Genomic DNA, 27447 nt, shown 5'->3' on the forward strand with positions numbered 1-27447 from the left:
CATATTGTGCACATCATCTAGTGTGTACCCGCTATGTCGCTGATGCTGCGCGCTCCCACGCGTCTTCAGCGACATCCTCTTTCGGCCTTACATAAAGGGTCGATGGGGGATGTCATTGGAGAGGGCCATGCTGCCGAAATGTAGCATGGCCCCCACCGTTGCTGCCCGCAACGGCAAGTGTGTATGCTCTTGGCGATGCCGGCTCCCGCCGCTGAAGATGTTGGGCTGGGTACACATTGTCTACACTTCTGAGTGGCTAGCTGTAGCCATTTTATCATTTCCTGAGACCCTAAGGCAGGCCTGGCCAACCTGTGGCTCTCCAGCTGTTGTGAAACTACAAGTCCCAGCATGCCTTGCCAGAGTTTTAGTATTCCCTAATAGCAAAACTGTGGCAAGGCATGCTGGGACTTGTAGTTTCACAACAGCTGGAGAGCCACAGGTTGGCCAGGCCTGCCCTAAGGCATCAATTAATTTAGGGGTGAATTCTGATAGATGCCCACGATGTGCCATCGCAACGGTGTTGGAAAGCAAACAACAGCACCCAGAATCATGCTGATTTCAGCCCAAATTTGCCCCTAAATTGTGCATTTACATTCACAGACCCATAGGTGTGCTACTAAATGACATTATTTAGAGGCTAATGTATCTACGGCATAGGAGAGCACTTAATCGCGGCATTGTCGCCAATTTACATTTATACTTTATTTTGTTGGATGCAGGAGGAGGACGACGAAAACCTTTACACATCCATCCAGCAGCTTCGGGACCGAGCGAGTGAGCTCTCTAACCAGGTGTCCAGCTATGAGAGAGCCAATAACTGTGACTCCCGATACCAGCAGCGTCTCGACGAGCTCCGGGCAGCGCAGGAAAGACTGCTGGAGCTCACCGAAGTGCGAAACAGAAAGTGAGTCCTATCTATTTCCCCACCAATCAGATCGTCACCCTGACAGCAGCAGATATGGATTGGTCAGTAGTGAGAATCACCAATCAGATCATCACCATGACAGCAGCAGACACTGATTGGTGATGCTCACTACTGACCAATGAGATCATCACCCTGACAGCAGCAGACACTGATTGGTGATGCTCACTACTGACCAATCAGATCATCACCCTGACAACAGCAGACAATGATTGGTGATTCTCACTACTGACCAAGCAGATCATCACCCTGACAGCAGCAATGATTGGTGATGCTCACTACTGACCAATGAGATCATCACCCTGACAGCAGCAGACACTGATTGGTGATTCTCACTACTGACCAATGAGATCATCACCCTGACAGCAGCAGACACTGATTGGTGATTCTCACTACTGACCAATGAGATCATCACCCTGACAGCAGCAGACACTGATTGGTGATTCTCACTACTGACCAATCAGATCATCACCCTGACAGCAGCAGATATGGATTGGTAACTGTTATTAATGGCTAATCAGATCCTCAGCCTGAAAGCAGCAGACAATAATTGATTACTTCATTACAGGCCAATCAGATCCTCAGCCTGATTGCGGCAGTCACTCAATAGGGTTTTTTTCTTATCAGCAGGAATAAATACTATTGAAGTAAATATTAGAAGAGGGGAAAAAGCTCAGGTCGTATGCACCCCCTTCCTCCAACTCTAAAATAAATGGTGATCAACCAATAATAGTTCTGCAATTGTAATGCCGCGTACGATATGCTTCATGGACGATATTGTTAAGTGTGAACCCTGCATTACCGGGCTCAATGTCGCTAGAGACATTGCGCATACCCACTGGACGATATTGAGGACGATGAACAATAACGATATTCAATCAAATCGTCCAATTTATCGTGTAGTGGATACGTGGCTTAATGGGTTTTTTTTCTAGGCCATGTCTCTGCCCCCCACATACAGTATGTGAAATACCCTAACTTTAAAGATGGGAGTCTTCAACCAAGGCAGTCACATTTTATTTATTGTCCTTTGATCACCAAATGAAGATGTAACAGTGGTAGGAGAATATTTATACTCCTCGTCCCTTTATATAACCAATACAAACAGCGAGCGGCTCTAGGGCCTGAATTACTACGCACGCAGTCTGACTGCGATAGTATGCTAATCCATTGCGATCACTATGCCATCGCAGCACTACATAAGAACGCCCACTTTACCTTACACACATCCGTAATGTTTAGCAAGACTGAGAAACCATCGGTAACATGGAGTAACCTCATCGCACGCTATGTGGCTGTGTATGGCATCACAGTGGATAATTTATGCACGCCCATTCAAAGGCGTTCAAACGCACTGGCACGCCTGCGCTTTGCCGACCAACCCCCTGTTACCACCTACAAGCGGCACTTCTGTCAATCACTCTGCGGTGGGTCTGCGTAGTCTCTGCGATTGCAGTCCCGATCGCTGTGGCTAGTTCAGAACGCAACAATCGGCCGACTGCGTGCGTAATCGCCGTTGCGATCCGTAGTGAATCAGGCCCCTTGTCTATTTGCCTAGATTCAATTTAATAATTAGAAGAAAAATGTGAGAAGTTTTCCTCTATTGCGCCACCTCCTGGTAACAGTTGAGCAATGCGGGCTAAAATGATAGTTTACTCCAGATAAGACGCATTTCTAAATGTTACGCCATACCCACTTTTTTTATGTTTTGCGCCTCTGTAACCTTTATAATGAACTCATCTCGTATGTGAAAATAAAATTAAAAAGCACACACTCCTACCCCTTTCAGACTAGCAGCAAAATCCAGGGTTATTGCACATGAACGCGCAGCTACCCGGGATTTTGCTTAGTCTGAAAGGGCCCACAAAAAAAACAACCTGGGTAGTTACAAGAGTTGAATCCGGGATCTACCTGGGTCGCAGTGCAGTGTAAAAGGGGTAACCCGTGTCATGTGACCCAGGACCCATTTACAGCATAGGAAGAGCTGGCACTTTCAGATGATCTCATTCGTGCGCAGTGACGTGGCCGACCTGGGAATAAGCTGCCTGTCTGTCTCAGCCAGATCGCTGAGCTTGAACTTGCGTTCATTCTGGGTGCGACCCGGCATATTGATCTGAAAGTGTTATAAGTTTTAGTTGTGTACATTGTTGGCGCGTTGTGGGCATACACATCACGCAGCGTTCGCCGGGCCGCCACTAAGAGCGGCGGGCGGGTTTTTCCCCCTTGAAGTCTATTGCATGCGCATGCATACCAGACGCGGGCACAATAGTTGCGCCATCCATACCACGGTGCGATGAGCGAGGCTACATCTGTAGCTGTTTAGCCCTCACTATAATCTTCACTTTGGTCCTAATATAATTAGACAGACGACATAACCGCTCCGACTTTACAATAATACAATCTAGATGTGAAGATCTGGAGAATGGGGTCTAGTGTAATAATAGGAGAAACATGATGGTAAAACTGTAATACAAACATAATAAAATGTGATTACAATATGATCATACAACATAACTAAGTCCTGCGGCTGACAGCAGATCTAATGGTAACAAACTTAGGTGGGAATTATTAACATCGATGCAGTGCTGAGGGGAGAAATATATAGCACCCCTTCAGTGGCCATGTGAAAATTTAAAATAGAGGCCTCCACTATCATCTATCCAGGGTGCATTGGGAAGCTACTACTAGGGGGGCCTATGATAATCAGTGTCAACTGATATTAGGCTGGCCACAAGGTGGCGCTTACAGAGAAATAAATGCATATAACAATTATGCTGAAGGCACGACAGCAACAGAGGGCTTTGATTGAATTTTGTTGTAGCGTCTCCCGCTATAACGCTTAATGATACAAGTGTTAGTCTGCTTTGCAATGTATACATCTGTGATCTATTGGGCCATGTCACCGATCTCCAGATGTAGGGGTTGGGGCATCGGTGAAATCCAACATGTTAAATTTGTTTGATTTGCCGATCACTACCAAAATATGATCGTGATTTTTAACATGAAGAATTTCACCCATTCCCTGGCGGATCAGCGAACATCAATGGCCGCCAATCGCCCTGCTGACCGGCGGATCAGTGATTCTGGTCCAATCGGGAAATCGGGGTAAAGGACACCTGATGTATGGGGCCCTTAAGTCCTGCTGTAACACTGAATGATACGAATCTTCGACCATCCTGCTGTAACACTATATGATGTGTTATTTCATCCTGTTGTAGCACTGAATGATACGTGTTAAGGTGCGTACACACTGGGCGATTAAAGTGAACGACTGAACGATAACGATATAATTATCCTTCAGCCGTCCAGTTTATCGTCCATCTTTAACATCGAAACGATGAACGATAACGACGACGCGCGTTCCCGCGGGTCGTTCGTCATTATCGTTCATCAAGTAAACATGCAGGCCAACCTGACGATGTCGTCAGGCTGCTGCATGTTGGGGAATGGGGGAGAGAGCCCGGCGCTGAACGATATCGTTAATGATATTGTTCAGCGGGTTTGCTCAATATCATGAACGACCTGCCGGGGACACACTAGACGATATCGCTCAGGGGGCATATCGTCTAGTGTGTACGCTCTTTTAGTCCGTTCTGCTAGAATATTCATGTGTGTTAGTTCTTCCTGCTGTAACACTGACTGATACATGTATTATTCCGTCCAGCTGGAACACTGAATGATTTGCATGTTAGTCCATCCTGCTGTAACACTATGGGGTATATTTACTAAAGTGTGGGTTTACAAAAATGGAGATCTTGCCCATAGCAACCAATCAGATTCTACTTAATTATCTAGCACCTTCTAGAAAATGATAGCTAGAATCTGATTGGTTGCTATGGGCAACATCAACACTTTGTAAACCTGCACTTTAGTAAATATAGCCCTATATGATATGTTAGTCAGTCTTGCTGTAATACTGCCTGATTCATGTGTTAGTCTGCCCTGCTATAATGCCAAATTAAATGCTTGTTAGTCTGTCTTGTTGAACACCGAATTATGTGTTAGTCTCTCCTGCCGTAACACCGAATGATACATGTGTTAGTCTCTCCTGCCATAACACCGAATGATACGTGTGTTAGTCCCTCCTGCCGTAACACCGAATGATACGTGTGTTAGTCCCTCCTGCCGTAACACCGAATGATACGTGTGTTAGTCCCTCCTGCCGTAACACCGAATGATACGTGTGTTAGTCCCTCCTGTCGTAACACCGAATGATACGTGTGTTAGTCCGTCCTGCCGTAACACCGAATGATACGTGTGTTAGTCTGTGCTGTCGTAACACCGAATGATACGTGTGTTGGTCTGTGCTGCCGTAACACCGAATGATACGTGTGTTGGTCTGTGCTGCCGTAACACCAAATGATACGTATGTTAGTCTGTTCTGCCGTAACACCGAATGATACGTATGTTAGTCTGTGCTGCCGTAACACCGAATGATACGTGTGTTAGTCTGTGCTGCCATAACACCGAATGATACGTATGTTAGTCTGTGCTGCGATAACACCAAATGATACGTGTGTTAGTCTGTGCTGCCGGAACACCTAATGATACGTGTGTTAGTCTGTGCTGCCGTAACACCAAATGATACGTGTGTTAGTCTGTGCTGCCATAACACCGAATGATACGTGTGTTAGTCTGTGCTGCCGTAACACCAAATGATACGTGTGTTAGTCTGTGCTGCCATAACACCGAATGATACGTATGTTAGTCTGTGCTGCCGTAACACCGAATGATACGTGTGTTAGTCTGTGCTGCCGTAACACCGAATGATACGTGTGTTAGTCTGTGCTGCCATAACACCGAATGATACGTGTGTTAGTCTGTGCTGCCGTAACACCAAATGATACGTATGTTAGTCTGTGCTGCCGTAACACCGAATGATACGTGTGTTAGTCTGTGCTGCCGTAACACCAAATGATACGTTTGTTAAGGGGCACATCCACTATACGATCTACTCCCTGTCCAATATCTAAACGATTTTCCCTTGAAATTTTATCTTTCAGTCTGAACGATTTGCAAACTATCTTTAATAGATCAAGTGAAATTGACCTGCATGTTCAGTCGACTGACGAGACGATCAAACGACCAGCGGGAGCGCGCACCGTTGATCGTTAAGGACCAAACACTGCACGATTTATAAACGATTGAACGATAACGACGTCGTTATCGTTCAATCGCCTGCTAAAATCGTTTAGTGGATGCCCCCCTTAAGTCTGTGCTGTTATAACACTGAATGACACGCGTGTTAGTCTGTGCTGTTATAACACTGAGTGACACGCATGTTAGTCTGTGCTGTTATAACACTGAATGACACGCATGTTAGTCTGTGCTGTTATAACACTGAATGACACGCATGTTAGTCTGTGCTGTTATAACACTGAATGACACGCATGTTAGTCTGTGCTGTTATAACACTGAATGACACGCATGTTAGTCTATGCTGTTATAACACTGAATGACACGCATGTTAGTCTGTGCTGTTATAACACTGAATGATACGTGTGTTAGTCTATGCTGTTATAACACTGAATGACACGCATGTTAGTCTGTGCTGTTATAACACTGAATGACGCATGTTAGTCTGTGCTGTTATAACACTGAATGACACGCGTGTTAGTCTGTGCTGCTGTAACAAGGTCTCTCAGTGTCTTTTGCCTTTGTAAGAGAAGCAGACTATATAATTATATGGAGATGGTCATTGACTTTTCTTTTATAATCTCTTGTCAGACTCATGGAAAAAAAGAGGAGAGACCGACAGCTTGCAAATAAAAGGAACTGACAGTCTCTGTTCACTCAGAACTGTCTACTGAAACTGGAAGACTTCAGAGAGCTGTCTCGAGAGACCTTAAACATAATAACCCATTGCAATCAGAGACTACTGTCACCAGGAGACTACATACAAGTGTATTACGATCCGGGGGGGTCACAGACCAGCACCCAGCGGCAGTGATATAATCGGTCACATCCCCTCAGCCGGATCACACTACGTCACCCGTTGTACAGTATGCGGAGGGTATAGATTGTTGTATGCAAGACATATGTATATATATACAGTACATACAGCATACGTGCTGGTGTGTTTGCACACACGTGTACATGTTTAGGTCACTGACTTACAAGGACTGAGCTGAAATCCAGGTTCCACTTGGTCCCAGTGGATTTATTATTGTATTTAGTCTATAATAATTCTGTCATAGTTTACAAGGGCTCCAGCTCCTACCTGCGCTATTCTGTCTGGCGGATCTGCTTCTCGCAGTCAGTGGTTTATTTACGTTTGCAAAAAAAAATCCCTAAACACAATGTATAGTAAGAGTATAAATGAAATATATATTTAATGACTAAAACAGCACTTGGGAAATGGCGCTATAGAATTGCGCTTTGCTGTATTGACAGGTTGAGCGTTGCTAGGTAGAACCGCACTTTAACTCTTGTAAAAGCCCTCGGCCAAAGTGTCCTCCTGAGACCCATGTTGCCTGCACAATGCCGATAAAAAACGCATATCGGCGAGATCGTTCGGATTGCGATGCAAACGCTTTTTCTTATGCCGCTGATAGTTTTATTTATGGCTGTAAGAGACACGTAAACGCGATAATGAGTTTCCAGTTTAATTTACGCTTTAGGGTTTGCGCCGTCCTGCCAGGTAGCCGGTTACCGCTTGGGTAGTAGCGCAGGATTAATGCAGACCTCACCGAGATATGAGCATGGACACATACAGAACAGTGTCATACAGGAACCTACACGAGTTTGTTCTGGGGTTTATCTAGTAACCCCAAAGTTATCACCTTGGTTAAGCTGAGCATTATAAGGAACGGCCCAGTCCTTTCTACCAGCCGCCCTCAAGCGCTAATGTTCCCATTTAGTACAACCTAGAAATGCGATCTCTCGTGTCCTTTTCCTCGTCATCAAGACTAAGGGCCTGATTCAGAGCCGCTCGTAAGCGGCCGCTCGTTCGTTCTGACCGATGTTCGCACAACTGCGCATGCGTACAGATTTTAATACGCATGCGCGAACCAGTCAGTGCGGCCGAAAATTGTGTGCTCACTAAATAGCGAATGCTTGCTATTTTGAGTGACAGAATGAGGCGTTTGTGGGTGGTAACAGGGGAAGGTGCTTGAAAACGGGGAGTGGAGATCAGAACGCAGGCGTGCCAAACGGTCAAAACGGGCGTTTTAAGGGTGTGCATAATTAACAAAGCAGCGTCATCGACCACGTCACTTGGTTGTTTTATAGTCAGAACTGCTCGCATGATTGTGGTAGGAAAAACCAACCACAAGAATAGCGAGCAGTTCATACGCCGTCCGATGTACTCGATTAATCTAATAAATAGCGGACATGATGTATGATGCGAGCGGCCAGGGGGCGTTTTTTTTTTAATTACGTTCGCATGTTTTGTTCGCTCGTTCAGACATAGAGGCGTGAACAGACCGCAAAGAGCGAACGGTTAATTTAAATAGCCAGCCCCTTTTTGTGGACGAGCGAGCGCAAATAGCGTCCGGCTCTGAATCAGGCCCTTAGAGCATTATTTATTTGGCTGGTGTACTCTTAAGGCGCCTATTTACTATTAAAATAAACGATTGAACGATATCGTTTGCTCGTTTGATAATAGTTTGCAGATGGTTTAAAAAATTGGTCTTTTAGACACCTATCATCGTGCAAACATGCTGGTCACCGATAACGTCAGGTTCAGCATGTTTGCAGATGATTGATTGTGCCTACACTGAGCGCCTGCTCGTCACATCACAGACTGACAAACGACTGCACAATTACGTCGTAATCGTGCAGTCTTTTGCCTGTCTTCTAGTGGATAAGCACCATTAGTTACCCCCACCTCTGCTGATGGGCTGATCATTACGCCTACCACTATTATAGAAAGAAAAGTCTTATTTACATTCTTTCCATCTCCAGATTAGTGTTCAGTCTCCTCTTCTGTAGTCTTCAGCGCTGTATCTTTCTGGGGACCTAGATCTAGACCTCGAAGGTGGGGGATATGCAGGTCTCTGGCTGTTGTGCAACAGGGATGCTAGGACTTAAAGTTGTGCAAGAGCCACAGTTAAGCCTACAAAAGCGGGACGCAGTCTACATTCATCTCCCACTAGGGACCGTATTCGCAGCCGCAGGCACTGCCGATCTCCGAGGTTGCGCAGTGATTTGTTTCTCCTGTGCATGCGTCAATATAGCTTTGCAGAGTCAAGTAAGGCGCACGGGCAATCCAGGGTCTCAGAAAGGTGTTGAAAATGGAGTGGGCTTCCTGGGCGGGGTCTTAACGGACGCACAGAGATGGTTGCTCCTCATTGGCTTGTCATGGGAGTGTCGCTGAGATCAGTGGCGTACAGATACGCACCCATAGGAGGCCATACTCAGACGCAGAGACTGCACTCGCCACATGGGGCCGATGCAAATTACTATGGTGCAGACGCACCAATCTGCATTTCAGCACCTACAGACGCTGACAGGGGGCGCCTCAGTCCTCGCACATTCGGATGTGCACCAGTGACGGGCGTTGTGGCTGCAGTTGCCTGAAGTCATAGACACGACTGCCTCCGACTTAGATCCACCCCCGATGGGTGGCTGCATTCTGTGTTCCCGGGAAATCACTAAAATCCCAATTTATGTGTCTAAGCTGGGTACACATATTTCGGCCGATCCGACAGATCGGCAAAATCGGTTATGGTGGGTACACACTGGGCGATATTACTGAGCGACTGCACGATTACGACATCGTCAGGTTGCTGCATGTCAGGGAATGGGGGAAGAGAGCCCGGCGCTGAACAATATCGTTAATGATATCGTTCAGCGGCTGTGCTCAATGTCATAAACGACATTGAGCACAGCCTGCCGGGGACACACTACACGATATCGCTCAGGGAGCATATCGTGTAGTGTTTACGCACCTTTACTGTGTACCCACTATGTCGGGCCAAGCGCGCTCCCGTTTGGTCGTCAGTCGCAACGTCAGGACTGCCCTACATGCAGCGGGATGCGGGCGGTGGCGAAATATCAGGCAGTCAGGCGCCGGATCGTGTAATGTGTACCGGCCGCCCAATATGTCAGCCTGTCGCATCGCTGGTTACACACATCATTAAGTTTGTACCCAGCTTTACTCCATCTTTGACCTTATAAATTTAAAATGATCTGAAATGCTCCTTCTGGGTATTTTTATGGTCGGGATTCCAATATATACCATTCATAAACATGTTATGTATCCAAGACCATCTTAAAGGGATAGACACACGGCTGGCATCTGAATGTCTGCAATGGAGGACCCACGGCTGGGAGTTATAGCAGCAGTGAGACCCCAGACTGTTTAGCTGCATATTCTATAAGCGTGAGGTATAAAGCACTGTACGGAGTGTTTTATACCTCACGCCGCTGTTCCCGGCCTCTCCACTACAGGCGCCCCCTGCAGTTTGGCATTGGAACAGCTGTTGTCATTATGGCCATATTAACTCAGCACACAAAATGGCTGACCCCTGCAGTGTACAGACGATGGATCCACAAGAGATCACATCCACCATATTGGTATCGAGAGCTTGCACAGTGCTTTGACCATATCACATAAAGTCCATCAAACCGCCTATTTCTAAACCTGTTAGCTGTAGCCGTCGTATGCGCGACTGACAACATGGTGTCATGCATCGAAGTTGCCCTGTGCACGTGTCCGTAGTCTGTGTGCATAGAGTCGCAGTTGCATGGTCTCAGAAAGGTCTTAAAAAATGTTTCGGGCATTTCTGGCCGGTGACAGGGAGGTGGCTTTGCCAACAAACGGACATGCACTGTATTAAGGGAGTGTCGCTGAAGGGACTGCGAACTCTGATGCATAATTGCTCACATTGGACTGAGATTCTGGACCTGGTGCAAGTTTTGATGCTGCAGCCGATGGCGGAGTCTGAAGACGCCCCAGGCGGTATCACAGCGTCCACAGACGCTCAAAGTGGGTGTCTCAGTCCTCGCGTAGTCAGATGCCTGGGTGTGCACCAGGGAGGTCATTTGCATAAAGTAGTTTGCATAAAGTTGCAGACATGTGACTGGTGTAAGATGTACCCACGGTCGCCGCTGTGTGAGATTAAGAATCAGCCCCTAAATGCATTGTGCCCTGTTTGTGTGTTCGCCCTATGACATCCACTACAGAAATTACTATCTTCATAGATTACCCCGAGGGCTGGCGAAGGGGAACATTCACTTACAAAGAGAACTTGGACGTGCGCCGCGCCTACTGTGCGCGCTTAGGAAATAAATAAATCCAAACTCTGAGCCCTTTTCCTGTTAATAAATGTAACGTGTTTGGTTCTCTCCTACAATACTGCCCGGCTAAGCCGCCTGTGCGGAGGGGGCTTCAAGGCATTTTTATTATGTAGCTCTTTTTTTTTTTCTTACACTGGGCAAAGGGAGAAACACTGTGGCCCGTATTCAATTACAGGCGAAAACCCATTATCAGCGATAATTAATCACTGACGACGTAATTTTCGCCTAATGTAATTATCCCTGTATTCAATTACAAAGACTTGTAACCAGGGATAAGTTTTCTCCAGCCTTTTGCTGGTGAAAAAAAAAGTGCAGAATTGGGGTTTAGGGGTGCAGGCTTAAAAAAAAAAAAAATAGCCTGCACCCCTGGGAATGTCCCCTAAAATTAATTTGTGTTAAAAAAAAAAAAATTGGGACAACCGAAAAAAATATTTAACATTTTGTGGTTAAAAAAAAACATTAAACACTTTTAAAAATAGCTAAATTTAATCCAGAGGGGTTCCCTTATATGCGGCAGGTGTTTTCTTCATTGCGGGGAGTAGCGGCCGGTGCATTTTTGCATAATTTTAAAAAATAATTTAAAGGGACTTAAAATATGCTTACCCCCATTTTATTGTACCCCAAATTTGATGGGCATAGTTATTTTCCCCCAAAAAAAATTGCTAAATGCTCTTCTGCATCACCTTCTTCAAAGCCGAATTTATGCACTTGCCGCGGCCATTTAGACACCCGTATTCCCTTCAGCATGCAAAAACGGGGCTACCCATAGTGATCCCCCATGTCTGGACATCTTTAGGGGGGGTCCAAGGATGATTTCCCGAAAATTAAAAATGTTTTGCCGCTTCCAGTTTCACCGGGTTCCGTTTTCATGTCCATTGAATTCGGCGATAAGCGGGCACGCGCGTGATACTTTTTCGCCTGGAAAACAGGCAAAGGAGGCGAAAAGGCCAGCAGACAAAAAGTCTGGACTTTTTGCCTCAAACTGAATACGGGCCTGTGTCACTGAGCTAGAAGTAGCATAAAGTGTGGCAGTAGAAGTATAGCGCAAAGCTGATGTAGAATTCATGGATAGCTATAGACTGGAAATAAACTGCGTGCGGCTCCTAACCCCCCCTTATCATCATTTCCATAACGCTGCAAGTAGAGTGATATTTTTGCGCTGCTCCGCGACACTTGGCATCTGAACCCTCCACCCAGCAACTCCCATACCGCTATTTTGCTTGGCAAACCAATTCGTCACTGGCTACAGGTTGTGGCGCCTTCTCCCTAACATTGCACTTCTGTAAGCCGAGCTCACAGTGGTGTATCCAAAGTATCAGGGAGTAAGAGGAAAAGTTCTTACAGCAAGACCCAGACTCTTTGTGCGCTAACCCCAGGAGTGCCTTACTGCTCTATCATCAGGGCTACTGGACGCCACAAGTCATTAATGTAAACACTGGAGTGCCTTATTGCCTTTATCCGAGGCCGGGCTAATGGGGGAAACACGGAAATAGAAGGGTGTAGTACAGTATTTATCAGAGATATAGGGCAAAATTTGCTAAGCGGCGGGTTCTAAACCCCAGAGGTTTGACGAAGGTTTCTAAATGACACCAAAATCACTGACTAGTAATTTTAGTCCCAGCCCTGTTCTATTCTAAAATGTGTTTTGACAGCGGTTTTGGCCTTAGTAAATCTGCGGATAGCAAAACCGCCAGGGCTTAGAACCTGCCGCTTAGTAAAGTTTGCCCATAGTGTAATTTTGTTTGGCTGCAGATAATGTATTTTTTCAAGGAGAATGTCCCAATGTTTCCTTCAACGGGGAAATTGTTGGATGTGAAACTGGAAGAATTGTAACAAAATTGGTCTTAATAAAGAATTATTTCCCACCATGTCTTGGTCTATATGAGGTTTGTTACTTCATGAGGATGTTTGCCCAGAGCAAACTTGTTCGTACCACTCTAAACCAAACCTCCACGAAGAGCTTACGCCTTTAGATGGAAGCGGCTGATCCGGTGTTATCGCTGATCGCAGAGCGGAAAGACCAGGGTCGCTGGCTACCAGGTAAGACAGAGCTGGGGAATACAGCCATATGCCGGGGAGAGCTGATGCTGGATGTATAACATAATAATAACGCCATCTGCCGGGGAGAGCCGATGCTGGTTGTATCACGTAATAATGCCACCTGTCGGGGAGAGCCGATGCTGGATGTATTCCATAATAATAACGCCACCTGCCGGGGAGGGCCGATGCTGGATGTATTACATAATAATAATGCCACCTGCCGGGGAGAGCCGATGCTGGATGTATTACATAATAATAACGCCAGCTGCCGGGGAGGGCCGATGCTGGACGTATTACATAATAATAACGCCAGCTGCCGGGAAGGGCCGATGCTGGATGTATCACATAATAATAACGCCAGCTGCCGGGGAGGGCCGATGCTGGACGTATTACATAATAATAACGCCAGCTGCCGGGAAGGGCCGATGCTGGATGTATCACATAATAATAACGCCAGCTGCCGGGGAGGGCCGATGCTGGACGTATTACATAATAATAACGCCAGCTGCCGGGAAGGGCCGATGCTGGATGTATCACATAATAATAACGCCACCTGCCGGGGAGAGCCGATGCTGGATGTATTACATAATAATGCCATCTGCCGGGGAGAGCCGATGCTGGATGTATTACATAATAATAACAGTCTGATCAAACACTTGTCCTGGCCAGATATCCTTATATGACATTATGCCCTATTTTCGCAGACATAAAAATGAAGCCATCACAGTCTCAATGGTCCTCCATGTCATGGACACAATACAGAACATTTCTTTTTATTTATGCCATTATAAACATCTTCACAGAACCCGGAGATTTACCCAAAAAAAATTTACGTTTCCAGCCGTACGTAGATCCAATGTAAGTGCTGTACACACATTGCAGATTATTATCTAGATATAAAATAATTATTTGCATAACATGTATAGCTGTAAGACTACTTACTCCGCACGCTGCACCTTATATTCCCGCTATAACACCTGCAGCTGACCAATCACCTGCGAGCTGGCGGAGCATGGAATGATAGATGTCATTGCCCTGTGTGTGCATCGTATCTCCATCCTGACTCCTCCTCGGAGGGCTCCCCCTTGTGGTCAGCTGGGCAGGTGCTGCCCTTAGGACACAGACTCCTATGTATGAATATGCAGGTGTGCACACCCTTCCTCATTGTGCAATCAGCAAAGACAAAATTTTGCGTGTTTACCAAGTGCGTGACTGGTTAGTTACGGCCATAACCACTGGCTTACTCGCTGATTGGGCAGGAATTCCGAGGAAGGGTGACCAACCATTGCCCTCTGGTGCGCTAGGCAAGGCAAATACTTATGTGATCATTTTCATGTATCTGAGGAAATAATGTTGTTATTCAGTGTGAATCAGCTGCATTTATGTTACACGTCACAGGCATCGCTCAGTCCGGGACATGAAGACAGAGATTAGACATCCCCTGGGTGATGGAGGGGTGACCTCATTCCAGTATAATCCCACATGGAGTCTGTTGCTGCCAGGTTATACAGATATATCTCCAGTATACAGGTTCAGCGTTTATGAATCTCATTTATAGAGGGCCATCCGCTTACTCTGGTACATGTACATGTAGGCGTCACAGAAGAGACGCTTAGCCACGCCTTTCATCTCACGCGGGTTCTGGCTGACCAGTTCCTCCAATGGGGAAGACAGGTAAGTGGCGACCTCTGGACAGCGGCTGACCCGGGGGATATTGTACCCGTTTTCACTGCCTGTAAGAATAAAATGCCAGAAGCCGTAAGACTTAAGTCACGTGAGCTGAGCTAAAACTACACCTCCACCACTCGTCCTCACCAAACCGGTCGGCCATGCTGTCGAAGAACATCCAGCTGTCGTTCTCTGCGCCGTACTTCACAAAGGAAACGTAGTGACTGGTCTCTATGCACAACACGGCAAACAGCTCCAGGGTCTCCCGCTGGATCGTGTTCTGGCCCTGAGCTTTCGGGAAGCCCTCAGGGACCTTCAGAGGGACAGGCTTGTGGTCCTTCCTCTTGTGATGAGAGTGAACCTTTGGAGGACAGATACATAAGAGAAGTGAGACACAGCACGTCATACATAATAGATAAAGCATCACAGTTTCTTAACAAAATTCAGTTTGTAGATGGGGCAGAAAATGCGGGAAAAACATTTTATTTATTAACCACTGACTGCTGGGACATGTGGTACTTATAGTTCACCACCTCTGCAATGTCACAGTGCCTGGCCCCTTGTTGAGAAAGCTGTATTGGTGAAACGTGCGTCCAGCAGAAGGGGGGGAGGATCAGCGGTGCACAGCAGATAGCAGCGGGGTTTCTCAGATGCCGGCCGGGTTAACTGCGGTAATCACACAGAGCTACCTTTTCTCTCCCCCTTGCTTGCTCACAGTATGAGACAGACACACCAGCTAAGGCAGTAAATGACACACCGATTACTAGTACTGCTCTAATAGTGAAGGGAGTATCTGGAGTTCCAATAATACCCCTTTCAGACATACGACCCGGGAAACTTCCTGCTCAGACCCGGGAATTTATCCTGGGCAAATTCCCGGGTGTTTGGTCGAGACCCCCCTTTCACACTACAGCGTCTACCAGGGACATTCCCAGGTAGACCCCTTTCAGACAAGAGGAGGGTTATTTAGATTACCTGCCTCGCCTCTGCCGTCTGCCCTTCCTAGCCTATACCCTCTGCCGCTGATGAGGTAATCAAAACGCAGCAGGCAGCCAGCAAATCCCAAACCAGCCATTTTTTTTATTTTATTTTATTAATAAATTATTTGTTTTAACCCTTATTTGCCGCCCCCCCCCCATAAGGAAGAGATAGAACCCCTTCCGTTAATATACTGCCCTGGTGGTCCAGCGGGAAAGCGGACAGCCCGCTGTGGCAGAGACCTGTCGGCGGTCTTCCAACGCTGGCTGGTGTCCCTGGCATCCGGCTGGGGTCCTCTGTGTCGCGATGTACAGCAACACAGCCTCCAACGCGGGGGGTGGCGAGCGGCAGCGCTGAGCGTCCTATAGGACGCTCTGCTCTGCCAACTGAAAGCAGCAATGCTGAACGTCCGTGCTGCCAACTCAAAGCAGCAGCGCTGACAGTCCTATAGGACGCTCTGCGCTGCCAACTCAATGTAACAGCTGCGAGGTGCAGCCCGGGAATAGTAAATTCCCGGGTAGCACCATTCAGACATAAGCAGGGTAATTGGGAAATTCCCTGGTCGATTGAAGGCAGGCCAAATTTCTGAAAGGGGTATTACTCACGGCATTCATGATATGCAGCAGCATGTATGCGTTTGTTTTTTTGATCTCACTGCCTAATTGCCTTATCCTAATAGATATGTGCTGAATATATTGTTAACTCACGCCATATTAAGACTTAGAACTCCCATCTTAGGGGTAAATTTACTATTAAGAAGTAATGTTGCCCATAGCAACCAATCAGATTCCAGGTATTATCTTCTAAAAGGTGCTAGATAAATGAGAGTATGAATCTGATTGGTCGCTTTGGGCAACATCACTTCTTAAATGGAACTCCCATCTTATACCCCTTTTACACCAGAGCAAAAACCTGGGTTTTTGCTGGGTCTACCCGGGTCGCAGCTCAGTGTAAAAGGGTCCCCGAAAAATAACCTGGGTCAAGTGACCCTGCAATCCAACCCAGGTAGCTACCTGGGTTGGACCCAGGATGGACCCAGGTAATGGTGCAGTGTAAATGGTGCAACCCGGGTTATCTGACCTGGATCATGCCTAAAATGAGAGGATTGGTGGTTGTGGAGCATTCACCTCCCACTTTTTATGACCTCACAGGTTTAGCAGGGCAGACCTGAGTTCAGTGTGAACAGGGCTGACCTGGGAGTAACCCAGATCAAAGGTGCAGTGTAAATGGGTCTGACCTGGGTCTGACCAGGGTTGGAACCATGTCCAAAAACCCAGGTCGGACCTGGGTTTTTGGTGGAAAAGAGGTATTAGTAACTTTACCCCTTACAGTGGTGTGTAGCTTGCTCTCTCTTACTGCCTAAAATTACCCTACCACAAATGATTTGTGCTAGATATCTTGTTCTAATTGCACAGCCTGTTTAAATTAGATACTTGTATGCTGGAGTAGTAATTTAGTGACTAAGACTGGATAAAAGGCTACTGACATGTCAGGTTGATGCATGTGTAACAACATTAAGACATGGATATAGGGTGCCTGTCTCTGCTGTGTATAGAGACCAGTGATTATACAGTAAATCTGCTAAGACGTTAGGGAGAACAGAATATAGGAATTGAATAAACCCCCCTCCACTTCATAATTATGATTTGGTGCCCTCTTTGAACACTCGTTAAATGGAATCTATTAAGGATACTTAGAAGGTATAAATGGGATCCATCCTATTATAGATGACAACAGAGGATTTATTGGTAAACCATCCAGATGCCGGTTTCAGATATTGCTTGTAAAATAATAAAAATAATAATGATATCTATAGCCTAGGTGCTTTATAATACTAATGAGAGATTTTTTAGTGACAAGCGTATCTTATATCTCGCCTTTTCTTTCCCGTTTAATTAGTAAGGGAACAAAACGTAATAAGATAACCAATATAATACGTACATTGGTCCGACTAGGCCTAATCCTATTTACTGATATATATTTTTCTGTGGTAAAATATTTGCTCAGGAACACCACAGTGCATGTACTGTCTGTCATGTAAGTGTATATGTTAAAAAAAAAAAAAATTCAAAAATTTTCTTTTTTTTAGGTGCATATTTAATAAAAGCTATGTTTTACGAATACAAATAATGTTTAATAGATAAGAGTGCCCCCACAAAAAGGAGTTTCTCTTGTTACCCTGCTATACAGGATAATATTAGACCATTACTGAGTGGGCCACAACAACATGGCCACCTGCACTGTGTATAGGTGACATGGGTACCAATGCTGGTATCTACGGCAATCTAACAGCCAAGGAATAAAATCCGATGGTGTCTGGATAGTACAATAATTAAACCCTGGCTTTGTACTTTGCACGGACAGTACATTTATTTTTATCACACCGGGGTGATGAGGGCTTAGCGCGCACTACCTGCTTACAGCACACTGAGCAGTACTGCTTGAGGCCGTGGTCGGAGAGGATGATGTCCTTGAAGCACTCGGAACATTCTCGGGTGGCCAAATGCCCGCACACCACGCACTCCCTGGGACCTGCCAGGGATAAACACATAGGTGACACACGTGTGCGGACGGTGGGTATAAATCTTCTGCGTGTTCAGAGCGGTACTCACTGTTGAGGAGAAGATCGGTGATGTCCAGCTGAAGAGACGGAACTATTTTACTGAACATCTTGTACTCCTTCCCGAATCGCGGCATCTGGATAATGAAGCAGGATGGAATCTGGTGTGGGGAAGATGATTAGACATATAATAAATAATAATATAACGTCACAGCTAACCTTCTATATAAAGAGCTCTGGGCACCCTCTTATCCTGCCGTCGCTCTGTAAGGTGTTATGTACAGAAACATATAAAACGGCTGCTACAGTACAGGCCACATCCCTGCAGTGGGGACTATTTCCCAGACCTGGCTACACAGGTACATACAGTACAGGCCACATCCCTGCAGTGGGGACTATTTCCCAGACCTGGCTACACAGGTACATACAGTACAGGCCACATCCCTGCAGTGGGGACTATTTCCCAGACCTGGCTACACAGGTACATACAGTACAGGCCACATCCCTGCAGTGGGGACTATTTCCCAGACCTGGCTACACAGGTACATACAGTACAGGCCACATCCCTGCAGTGGGGACTATTTCCCAGACCTGGCTACACAGGTACATACAGTACAGGCCACATCCCTGCAGTGGGGACTATTTCCCAGACCTGGCTACACAGGTACATACAGTACAGGCCACATCCCTGCAGTGGGGACTATTTCCCAGACCTGGCTACACAGGTACATACAGTACAGGCCACATCCCTGCAGTGGGGACTATTTCCCAGACCTGGCTACACAGGTACATACAGTACAGGCCACATCCCTGCAGTGGGGACTATTTCCCAGACCTGGCTACACATACAGTAAAAGTCACACATACGTCACGGTTATAGGGTGCACTGAGATTAGTACTATAAAGCTATGTATAACTAGTGACATTACGGCAGCATCCATTCCAAGTGAATTGCTACACTGTGTGTACCTGGCTCTATGACCACATTGCGCCTCATTTCTAATGCATGTGTGTGACGCTGATGTCACAGGTTCTTATGAATAATGAACAAAGGGACGGGCATGTCTGGTGCCCGAGCCTGCCAGGGAGGCAAAGCCAGGCCCCCTGGATGGTAAAAGCCGTGCCACCTTCAGCAATTCCAAATTTGGGTCAAAACGAGAAAATGGTAAAATAGAATGTATTCGTACAGTGTCGATTTATTACAGTAGCGGAGCATTATGGTAGCGCAGCATTACGGCAGAGGAATATTACGGGGTCCCAGTTTGAAGTGTGAGTTCATATAAAGAACCATTGCAAATGTTACATAATATAGCAATTTAGGAGCCTATCCAATTAGCCCCGAACACTGTTCGGTCGCTAATTGATCCCCGCGATCGGCGAAAAACAGGGATTTTTCGCCGATAATCCCCGATTTTCACCGATATTTTTTTCATCCCTATCCTATTAATTCGGGCGAATTAATAGGATAGTTCGCCCGTTAACACATAGGAGCAGCGATAAGCTCGCGGCCCTATGTGTACTCGCCTTTTTCTGGACAAAAAAACGGCACTTATCGTGGTTTATTTTTCGGGACACATCAGGTCCCGAAAAAAGAAAACCCCTATAAGTGCCGTCGTCATGCCGACTACGGGGCTAATTGGATATGGCCCTTAATCTCAAAGATGGTGGAAGCCATTTGTCTTACTTGCAAAATTACCAATATAAAAGAGTCGTGTCAAAGAACCGGATCTCTGACCACTACAAAACAAATCTGTGCATCTCTACTCCCGGCCTGCCAAGGAAAGCGAACCTGCAGTGACTGGGATCATATCTCCCAAAACAACCAGATCCAGCTCATACTGATTGGGTGTGATGAGCCCACACACTGCACAGTGATTGGATGACTGGCAGCGGATGTAGGCGGGGTAATGAGCACAGAGAAAGGTGCTGAAAAGCGGTTGGTGCACAAATCCCCCAATGAGAAGAGACCAGACAGCATCACTACACAGGTACCCCCATCCCCATCACCTCAGTAAGCTTCAAGTTAGAGTGATGGAACGACTGCTCCAGGAGCTGCTGGACGTTGGGCACGGCCATCTCCGGCTTCTTCTCTATAAAGATCTGATAGCAGTAACACTCCTGCACCGTCAGTCCCTGCGACCTGCAAGGGGCAAATCACAGCGACACAGCTCAATCCACAGAAACAGGGCAACAAAATGGCGGCTGATCACCAGGAACTCTTATAACTGGCTTATTCTAAAGCCAGTTCTGCCAGTAAATGGTCACCGATGGCTGAATTTCCACCAGAAACTTACTGCAGCTTCAGGAGGGGATCCGCTCCCAGGATACGATGCATGATCACGTTGAGGAACTCTTCTGGATCTGAGAGGGAGGAGAAAAACCGAGAGCTCTAGAAGCGTTAGAATAATGCTCCTCTAAGGAGAGGAAGTGACGCCACTAATACACAGATATATATACTGTATATATGGAAGGACGTGTGATACAGAGATGAGTTATAAACATGAGCTAGCAAGTGACACAGGGGCCTATCCAATAAACACTAAAATAACGGTTTTATTGGAAATTTTTCCTTAATTACCGTTTTTTAGTATACTTGACACAGGAGATATCGGGTTTGGACAGACTGATAGGCAGGCAGACTTACTGTGTAGAAATGCACATTATATAATACATAGAACACACACAGGAGATAAAAGTCTTCTCTTTGCCTGTGACTGAGCAAATCGCTGACAAATGCATCTACCCGGCCTGCAGACTGCAGTAAGTTTAAATGAAACTGTTGCGGAATGTTCGATTCCTGATAAACCAATCAATCGGTTGAGGGAAAATTGGCCTGGTGCAGAGTTATGCTGCCCATCCACTAGGCGATTAAACCTAGCGATTGAGCGATAACGGCCGTCGTGATCGCTCAATCGCTTGGTAATCTCCCGCAAATCGTGTAGCATAAATGGCTAATACGACCACGCTGGTCGTATTGGACGTCTATCATCGGGCAAACATGCTGGTCAACCGGACGATAACGTGTTGCCAGAGGACTGATGAGCCTGCACTGAGCGACTGCTCGTTCATCACAGGCTCATCACAGACATAGGAACGACAGCACGATTACAATGGCGTAATCGTGCTGTCGTTTATGTCGTGTAGTGGATGGGCAGCGTATGTGACCGCAGTTAGCTGCTACAGGGGTCAGCGGAATACAGAAGTATAACACTATAACAGGGATCTATTGGCCTCTGCAGGAGATGCTGATGTCAGTCCGGTCTCTGGGATGCTGAGCAGTGAATATCACGAAACGCGTTATGCGTCAGATATGGTTTAAATCCTTCGTGACCAGAGCTAGTTTGCACCTAAATGACTAAAACACTGTTATGTGTTCTTGGGCTGCTTTGTCTGTACCGGGAATGTAACGGAATGTCCCGGGAATGGCTTTCTGGGATGTCTGAGCCGAAACAAGGGAATTTTATATGGTTTCGCCTCAGCAGAGATAAACCTTATATATGTTAGTAAATGGCATGATATATTTCTTTCCATTTTATGGGCATTCTGTATGGAAAAGGGACACAATCCTCCATAATATATACATCCTAGTTACCCTTCTCATGGCACTATTATACGATCAGTATAGCCCATTAAATGAAACCAACAAATTAGCCCTTAATTCAAATTATAGATATAGTTTAGAACATGGGGCCCCCACGTCCCGCACAGTCGCCACAACTGGAGAGAAGACCTGTCTGCTGAGGATCCAGACCGCAGGCATGCATCCATGGTAATGCTAACAGCTAGAGGCGCCGTCACCTCCCGCACCGTCCCCGCCACCGGCTGTTAGACCGCAGACATGCTCCCATGGCAATGCTAACAGCTAGAGGCGCCGTCACCTCCCGCACCGTCCCCGCCACCGGCTGTTAGACCACAGACATGCTCCCATGGCAATGCTAACAGCTAGAGGCGCCGTCACCTCCCACACCGTCCCCGCCACCGGCTGTTAGACCACAGACATGCCCCCATGGTAACGCTAACAGCCGGTGGCGGGGACGGTGCGGGAGGTGACGGCGCCTCTAGCTGTTAGACCACAGGCATGCTCCCATGGTAATGCTAACAGCTAGAGGCGCCGTCACCTCCCGCACCGTCCCCGCCACCGGCTGTTAGCGTTACCATGGGAGCATGCCTGTGGTCTAACAGCTAGAGGCGCCGTCACCTCCCGCACTGTCCCCGCCACCGGCTGTTAGACCGCAGGCATGCTCCCATGGTAATGCTAACAGCTGTTGGCGGGGACGGTGCGGGAGGTGATGGCGCCTCTAGCTGTTAGACCACAGGCATGCTAGAAAGCTGAAATAGACAGTGAATAAACGGACTACTAATGAGTAATTACAATGGCTGCCGAAGTCTCCCCCAGGGGGCTCAGTCACTCAAATACCTTTCTCGGAAGTGGTGAAGCTGGGACATTGGCTTTCCTCCATCAGCTGATGCCGGAGCGCCATCACGCTGTCCGCAGACACGAAGCCTTTCCTGCGGGTAACAATGTTACAGAGATTATTTATATATATATATATATATATATATATATAGTGCATTGCAGATATAATACACAGACACCACCAATAAGCGCGGTGGGCAGGTGGACAGCATAGCTTAATAAATGAAATAGCAGATAAGTAACCTTGCTACTCACCCATAGGAAGACTTTAAAATATCTTTATTATGGACAGAATTATCACAATCCGCATTTTTATAAATATATCCCAACAATTCATCTGGCCAGTCTTTACTCTATATATAACTTAATTTAATCAGAATGTAAATACAAGTTATGATAAACAGACGTTTTCAAATTATCGGGAACTTTACCCCCCGTCAGTTTTCAGTGGGGCAAAAAAAAATATATAAAAAATTTCCAAAACGCTAGCAGCGCCCAACATACGCCAAATAGCTGACAAAAACAACGCGGACCGGTCACTGCCGGTATAACACAGGCACAAAAACAACGCGGACCGGTCACTGCCGGTATAACACAGGCACAAAAACAACGCGGACCGGTCACTGCCGGTATAACACAGGCACAAAAACAACGCGGACCGGTCACTGCCGGTATAACACAGGCACAAAAACAACGCGGACCGGTCACTGCCGGTATAACACAGGCACAAAAACAACGCGGACCGGTCACTGCCGGTATAACACAGGCACAAAAGCAAAGTGGACCGGTCACTGCCGGTATAACACAGGCACAAAAGCAAAGCGGACAGGTCACTGCCGGTATAACACAGGCACAAAAGCAATGCGGACCGGTCACTGCCGGTATAACACAGGCACAAAAGCAAAGCGGACCGGTCACTGCCGGTATAACACAGGCACAAAAGCAAAGCGGACCGGTCACTGCCGGTATAACACAGGCACAAAAGCAAAGCGGACCGGTCACTGCCGGTATAACACAGGCACAAAAGCAATGCGGACCGGTCACTGCCGGAATAACACAGGCACAAAAACAACGCGGACCGGTCACTGCCGGTATAACACAGGCACAAAAACAACGCGGACCGGTCACTGCCGGTATAACACAGGCACAAAAACAACGCGGACCGGTCACTGCCGGTATAACACAGGCACAAAAACAACGCGGACCGGTCACTGCCGGTATAACACAGGCACAAAAGCAAAGCGGACCGGTCACTGCCGGTATAACACAGGCACAAAAGCAATGCGGACCGGTCACTGCCGGTATAACACAGGCACAAAAGCAAAGCGGACCGGTCACTGCCGGTATAACACAGGCACAAAAGCAACACGGACCGACCACTGCCGGTATAACATAGGCACAAAAGCAACCCAGACCGACCACTGCCGGTATAACACAGGCACAAAAGAAAAGCGGACCGGTCACTGCCGGTATAACACAGGCACAAAAGCAAAGCGGACCGGTCACTGCCGGTATAACACAGGCACAAAAGCAATGCAGACTGGTCACTGCCAGTATAACACAGGCACAAAAGCAAAGCGGACCGGTCACTGCCGGTATAACACAGGCACAAAAGCAAAGCGGACCGGTCACTGCCGGTATAACACAGGCACAAAAGCAAAGCGGACCGGTCACTGCCGGTATAACACAGGCACAAAAGCAATGCGGACCGGTCACTGCCAGTATAACACAGGCACAAAAGCAACGCGGACCGGTCACTGCCGGTATAACACAGGCACAGAAACAACGCGGACCGGTCACTGCCGGTATAACACAGGCACAAAAACAACGCGGACCGGTCACTGCCGGTATAACACAGGCACAAAAACAACGCGGACCGGTCACTGCCGGTATAACACAGGCACAAAAGCAACACAGACCGACCACTGCCGGTATAACACAGGCACAAAAGCAATGCGGACCGGTCACTGCCGGTATAACACAGGCACAAAAGCAAAGCGGACCGGTCACTGCCGGTATAACACAGGCACAAAAGCAACACGGACCGACCACTGCCTATATAACATAGGCACAAAAGCAACCCAGACCGACCACTGCCGGTATAACACAGGCACAAAAGAAAAGCGGACCGGTCACTGCCGGTATAACACAGGCACAAAAGCAAAGCGGACCGGTCACTGCCGGTATAACACAGGCACAAAAACAACGCGGACCGGTCACTGCCGGTATAACACAGGCACAAAAACAACGCGGACCGGTCACTGCCGGTATAACACAGGCACAAAAACAACGCGGACCGGTCACTGCCGGTATAACACAGGCACAAAAACAACGCGGACCGGTCACTGCCGGTATAACACAGGCACAAAAGCAATGCAGACTGGTCACTGCCGGTATAACACAGGCACAAAAGCAATGCAGACTGGTCACTGCCGGTATAACACAGGCACAAAAGCAATGCGGACCGGTCACTGCCGGTATAACACAGGCACAAAAGCAACCCAGACCGACCACTGCCGGTATAACACAGGCACAAAAGAAAAGCGGACCGGTCACTGCCGGTATAACACAGGCACAAAAACAACACGATAGCAGAATAAAAAAAACTTGCGCTAATTGATAAATAAACTACTACAGAAAGTATCAAAATTTCTAAATAAATAAAACACATTTATTATCACAAATACATTCGAATAAATTTCATTGACCGGTCAATAATCTAAAATAAAACTTATACTTCAGTCTTCCCAATAATATGGATAATTACTAATTTATTTAAAAAACAATATAACCTCAGGATCCAAATATTATTAATATAGTTGTAGGAGGTGGATATGCATAAAAATGTATTTTAAAAAAAAAATGTATAAAAAAATATATATATAATGACAAAATGATCACTGTGCCCACACTGAATCGCTCTTAGCAATATTGAAAAATGTCCTTTCCTTTGGATAGTAGAAAGAGTTTTTAGAGTTTACGTGGATGCTGGCTGCAAATGATTAAAGACAAATGTCCGACATGTATCTCCGAATAATCCATATTAGAGGACCTCTATTGATGTAATTATATCATTTGGAGTAAGATTCTAACATTTAAATATCGAATAATTGTGTGTGTGTGTATACATATACATATATATATATATATATATATATATATATATATATACACATATATACACATACATACATACATACACACACACACATGTATATATATATATATATATATATATATATATATATATATATACACACATATATATACATATATATATACACTCACATATATACACATATATATATATTATTTTTTCTTTTTAGCTTTTTATTTAATGATATCTACCTTGTTCTATTGAGAGGTTGTAGGAGGTGGGTTCCAACAGTTGTGATCACTAAGGGTAAATGATTACACTAATCAAGCACATAGCTGCTGGTATAAAAAGGGTCTCTATTGAGCTATATGCCACTCTTCTGTTGTGCGAAACGCGTCAGTGATATCTGTGGACCCTAAGATCAAGTCTATGACACCTGTACGTGTGCTGCTGCCGGGAGCTCTGAAGATACGGACGCTTATTTGCATTTACCAGACGTGATCCGCACAAGGAGGGTTTGAGGCAGAGATTACATTGCTGCCCCCTAAGGATACTCTTACTGGTCAGGTACGAGCTCGGAAGGTCCCCTGTTTATAGTGAAGACCTTTTCCTTCCCTGGATATATCCCTCCCTCAACTGTGTTAGAGGGAACGGGCGGATCACGCTAAGAGGAGATCTACTAATTACATCAATACAGATCCCCTAATACGGATTATTCGGAGATACATGTCGGACATTTGTCCTTAAACATTTGCAGCCAGCATCCAAGTAAACTCTAAAAACTCTTTCTGCCATCCAAAATGAAAGGACATTTTTTAATGTTGCTAAGAGTTTTTCAGTGTGGGCACAGTGATCATTTGTCATTATATATTTTACCAATTTTTTTTTTTTTTTATACATTTTTATGCATTTCCACCTCCTACAACTATATTAATAATATTTGGATCCTGAGGTTATATTGTTTCTTTAAATAAATTAGTAATTATCCATATTATTGGGAAGATTGATGTATAAGTGTTATTTTAGATTATTGACCGGTCAATGAAATTTATTCAAATATATTTGTGATAATAAATGTGTTTATGTATTTTGAAATTTTTGATACTTTCTGTAGTAGTTTATTTATCAATAAGCGCAAGGGGGGTTTTTTTCTGTTGTTATTGTGGAACACCTGGTTTACAGGTGTTTGTGTGCAACCACAAGCACACTGATTCTTTGCTGCTGAAGTTTTATAAAATTTATATTTATCAATTTTTTTATCATTCATTTAGCGCCAGGTTCTTTGTCTTAAAATGTTACAAAAACAACACGGACCGGTCACTGCGGGTATAACACAGGCACAAAACCAAAGTGTAAAAGACGCTGCCGTCATGTTTACCATACAAGGAAAAACAGGGGATCTCTGCACAAGAGCAATAATATATATATACATACATACACATATATATATACATATACATACACACACACACACTGTATACTATCCTGCTATATACAGTTACTGCAGACAGGGTGGGGGTCTC

The 27447-nt window shown here is 46.0% G+C and overlaps 2 protein-coding genes across 5 annotated transcripts in view; one reads left to right on the top strand and one right to left on the bottom strand.

The window, feature by feature from the left end:
• The window catches only part of LOC148433687 (1-phosphatidylinositol 4,5-bisphosphate phosphodiesterase gamma-1-like), a 167358-nt gene extending 154332 nt beyond the window's left edge, over positions 1-13026 (top strand). For both annotated transcript variants that reach the window (XM_088465836.1, XM_088465837.1), the window contains exons 31-32: positions 720-904; positions 6650-13026. In XM_088465836.1, the coding sequence (XP_088321962.1) occupies positions 720-904; positions 6650-6701 (237 nt within the window). In that variant the 3' untranslated portion in view covers positions 6702-13026. The remainder of the gene's footprint in view (positions 1-719; positions 905-6649) is intronic.
• An 899-nt stretch (positions 13027-13925) lies between these two features.
• Positions 13926-27447, bottom strand: part of LOC148433688 (ubiquitin carboxyl-terminal hydrolase CYLD-like) — a 71969-nt gene continuing 58447 nt past the window's right edge. For all 3 annotated transcript variants that reach the window (XM_088465832.1, XM_088465831.1, XM_088465833.1), the window contains exons 9-15: positions 22828-22919; positions 20705-20771; positions 20418-20550; positions 18463-18571; positions 18264-18382; positions 15020-15233; positions 13926-14937 (exon numbers count right to left, since the gene is read on the bottom strand). In XM_088465832.1, the coding sequence (XP_088321958.1) occupies positions 14753-14937; positions 15020-15233; positions 18264-18382; positions 18463-18571; positions 20418-20550; positions 20705-20771; positions 22828-22919 (919 nt within the window). In that variant the 3' untranslated portion in view covers positions 13926-14752. The remainder of the gene's footprint in view (positions 14938-15019; positions 15234-18263; positions 18383-18462; positions 18572-20417; positions 20551-20704; positions 20772-22827; positions 22920-27447) is intronic.

Source organism: Taudactylus pleione, unplaced genomic scaffold (genome assembly GCF_031769625.1).
Source record: "Taudactylus pleione unplaced genomic scaffold, aTauple2 ptg002172l, whole genome shotgun sequence".
NCBI classification, from domain to species: Eukaryota; Metazoa; Chordata; class Amphibia; order Anura; family Myobatrachidae; genus Taudactylus; species Taudactylus pleione.